Here is a 4,218-nt window from a genome sequence, read left to right as displayed (position 1 = left end):
CTCCCTCTCCCCCCCCCCGCTTGTGTTCCCTCTCTCGCTGGCTGTCTCTATCTCTGTCAAATAAATAAATAAAATCTTTAAAAAAAAATAAAGTAGATCCAAAGAAATTGTGTTGATCAAAGTCTTAAGAATCTATGCAACTGTGGCTTCTATCTTAAATTGTTCTCGTGTCCTATATAAGAATGTTACAAATTACATGTATTCAGTTCATTTATAAATTCTAATTTGTCATCCTCAAAAATCAAATCAAGAAGGTAATCTACCTGTGTTGCCTATTTTACTTATAAACATCAGAATTCTGCTCATTGAACTAGTTTTTGCTTTATTACTGAGGCCAGCACAGCTGAAGCTATAGAGTAAATAATTCCATGACAAAGATGATGTCTCCGTCAAGTTAAATTCATATTGCAAACACTCAGTGAGCACTACATGCAAAACACCATATAAGAATCTGTAAAGATAAATTACAGTCTTCAGCAGAGGAGGGTCAATCAAGAGAGATGGAGACAGACATAGTAAAGACCAATAATGCATGACTGACAGTGTCCTGCAGTTTCATGCACTGTGCTTCAGCTCCTATTCTCCCCTAAGCTTGACCTACACATACTTCCACCTCTACTCATCTTCCAAGACTTAGCTCAAATATTACTGCTTCCCTGAATCCCCAATCTAAAAGCAATCTCGGCACTCTAAGCCTCCATGCTCTTTAGTTCTTCCTTCTGTCCCTTTTCACCTTGTAAAAAGTGTATCATAAATATTTAGGTATGTAGTTTATCTTGCTGCAAGTTCTTTGAGGGCCAAGTCCATGCTGGATCATTTTTTATCCCTCATAGTTTATACCTTGAGGTGCCAACTTAAGAGTGTCTAATACCAAAAAAGTGCTCAATAAATATGTGCTAGATTAAGTAAATAGTAGTAGCTTTGAAAAATGTAGGAAATCAACTAATTTGGTTGGTCCTATTTTAAACAACAGCCTTGAAACCAAGTTTTAGGCAATTATTTGTTTAATACATAAGTAATTACATGAATTATATTTGAAATGAATTCTCCTTTCCTGCTTCCTATATTATTCATCATCCCTGAAAACTCCTAGATTTTCCATCTCTCTACCATCTCCTTCTCCTTCCTTCAGTCTATAAACATTTTCAACTCTTCTGTTCTCTTGGTACTCCCATGTACCTTTCTGACCCCTTCCTTGTTTCCTTAGTGGTCTTCTCTTTCTGCTCCTGAAATGTTGGCCCTACCCACCCTGAGCCTGATGCTCTTCCCATTCTTCAGAACTTTAAGTGATCTCATCAATTCGCATGGTTTTTAACTGCCATCTCTATACTAAAGACACCTAAATCTTTATCTTTGACCCGTACCTCAGCCCAGGGATTCAGACGCAAGTCCACTTTCTGGACATCTCCACCCAAATGTCCTACAGAATGTCTTGGACTTCTTTAACAGGATTTGGCCTCCCCCAGGGACCTTTTCTTATTTGCCTTCCCCCCTATTGGGTTAGATACCATTTCCTCCCATAATAACTTGTATATAACTCAATTGTTTTACCTAACACAATATATTATAATTATCTGTTTTGTATCCATCTCCTGGAACAGACTATGAAATCACTGGGGGCCCAGCACCTAATTCAGCATGCCTTCAATGTTTGTTGAATGAATGTATGTATAAATAAATGAACAAATGGATTCTTGTCCGCAAGCTGGTTCTTACAGGGCTCCTCAGCTTAGCCTCAATTATCATATAGTATCTCCTGCCAGAAGTTGAAATAACCTCCTCACAAGAAGAATCAGACAACCCTGAAGAGACACAACCATTTGTCAAACGGCCCATAGAGTAACCTTAACTCTCTACCTTGTATTTGGAAGGAATATAAATGCCAAGGAGTAGAGGAAGCCAACTGCATGGAACACTAAAAAAAAAGCAGCAAAAAAGTGCTTCTTTTCACTGTCATTTTCAATTGTTTCAATAAATCACGAAATCATTTTGTAACTTTGTGCTGACAGCGTGCTTTGTCCTAGATGAGGTTCTCCCAGGGTCTTTATAAGTGGTCAAATGCAAATCAAGAAATAAATTATTTTACTTTCCAAGGGGCTTGAAAAGCAGAAATTAGTTTTGTAATTTTCAACATATTATCCATTAAGCAATCAGGTCATACCAATTTCCACAATGAGTTCAGTAATTTTTATTAAATATTTTTTAAAACATCTAATCAGGAATGATAGAAGATATTGAAATACTTGAAACTAACAATAATTCAGAGAATTNAGCAATCAGGTCATACCAATTTCCACAATGAGTTCAGTAATTTTTATTAAATATTTTTTTAAAACATCTAATCAGGAATGATAGAAGATATTGAAATACTTGAAACTAACAATAATTCAGAGAATTAGTAGCAATTTGTGTCATATATAACCATAAAATANTAGTAGCAATTTATGTCATATATAACCATAAAATACTGATACTGAGTACTTCCATAAGTCTAGAACAGGTATTTGCAAAGTTTTTCTATAAAGGGCCAGACAGTAAATATTTTAGGCTTTGCAAGCCCCTGAGGTCCCTGTTGCAACTATTCAACTCTGCATTTTGACAACAAGTAAATGAGACTGAGTGTGTTCCAATAAAACTTTATTTACAAAAACAGATGTAGATGTTGGGCTGGATTTGGCCCTTTAGGTCATGGTTTGCTGTACCCTGATCTAAAAAATAAAATGTTTTCCAAATTGTTCTATGTTAACTTTAGCTGAACTAAACTGACTAACCTTAACTAAAACCATGGAGAAGAGAGAAAATGAAAAAGAAAAAATACAGTGCTTTCGTAGGAAGCACAATTTCATTTGCTAAAGAATTTTCCTTCAGTTCCACAGAAACAACTTGCGTCAAAATGAGTTTTCANCATTTGCTAAAGAATTTTCCTTCAGTTCCACAGAAACAACTTGCGTCAAAATGAGTTTTCATGTTTATTCTAGCTCATCAAATACTGTTTTTGCTCATTCACTCTGCCAACAACCGGAAAGGAAGGCTGACCTGAAAAAGTAAATACTTGAGCAGCATGTCTCCTAAGCCAACACTTTCCCAGGTGCCAGAATACATGACTCGTCAACATCTTCTGAGTTCTGCTTGTCCCAAGTGGTCACTCTTCCATGGGGAAAGCGCTCCCTTACAAAGCCTGCTCTTAGCACATACATTCCCTCTTCATTCCTATGCGATGGAAGCCTGTCTCTATTAGACTTTCTAAACAAATTCTAAAGAAAAAACAGAAAAGATGAACCAGGAGGTATTCAGTAATCTCTGTAATTTCTTCATCCCCTTATCCCTAAATCAATAGTTCATTGTGACAGTATATGTTACAAACACCGATCAAATGAAAGAGAAAAGAGAAAATACACTACATTTACTAGCTCCTAAAAAATACGCCACAACTAGATGCAAATTAAAGACATGTGAATCGCTAAAAACATCTACTCCAGTTACAGAATTTCTCTTCCCTAACCACGAAGCCATCCAACTCTTGAGAGAATTTCTATTTTTAATAAACTTGAAGGAATATGGCAAACTACATGACCATTTAAAATATATATATTGTAAAACACAGGTCAGCTTCTTTTAACTCTTGCTTCTGGAGTAAAAAAGCAATGCCAGAAACAGAACTAAGGTGCTGGGTGGATTTTTGCTTGCACATTTATGTTCATTCATGATCATTTCAATTTCCCAAAAGTCTGCTTCAGCACTGATCGCCAGTGTCTGGATTTAATTTGTATTTAAAGATTAAGAAAGGCACTGAACTTTTTTAAATCCACATATAACAAATATGGAATTATTTCAGACTCGGTTTTGGCTCTGTCCCCCAAGACAAGAGATGCCAACTACATCCACATTCCCAAGCCAGGTGTAAGTCTAGCACACAGGACTTACAAAGGAGGTTTCCAAAAACTAGTTTTGCAACTCTTAACCAAAAAGGTCAAGATGGAAATAAACTAGAAATGAATTTTAGGAGAAAGTTTTTGATGTGCTTTCACACATCAGAGGCTGTAGGCAGGCACTTGACATGCCTGAACAATCTAAGAGCAAAATACTGGTATTGGTCAGCTGTGCAGACAGCTAAGCTAAGACACAGCGCTGCACTGGGAGTGGTCTGTAACTACCCAGCTGCAAGAAGCAAAGAAAGAATAAGCATTTTCCCTCAACTAAATATGCAAAAAAAAAAAA

At 36.4% G+C, this 4,218-nt stretch overlaps 1 protein-coding gene across 1 annotated transcript in view; it reads right to left on the bottom strand.

Moving 5' to 3' along the window:
• The window catches only part of CD109 (CD109 molecule), a gene marked incomplete at its 5' end in the record, with an annotated part of 129,029 nt that overhangs the window by 75,342 nt on the left and 49,469 nt on the right, over positions 1–4,218 (bottom strand). The window contains one exon of the mRNA XM_034648275.1: positions 2,759–2,776. Within this exon, the coding sequence (XP_034504166.1) occupies positions 2,759–2,776 (18 nt within the window). The remainder of the gene's footprint in view (positions 1–2,758; positions 2,777–4,218) is intronic.

This window comes from Ailuropoda melanoleuca, chromosome 19 (assembly GCF_002007445.2).
Source record: "Ailuropoda melanoleuca isolate Jingjing chromosome 19, ASM200744v2, whole genome shotgun sequence".
Lineage (NCBI taxonomy): Eukaryota > Metazoa > Chordata > Mammalia > Carnivora > Ursidae > Ailuropoda > Ailuropoda melanoleuca.
Note: the sequence above shows the minus strand (reverse complement) of the source record. Positions and strands in the feature narration are given on the sequence as shown.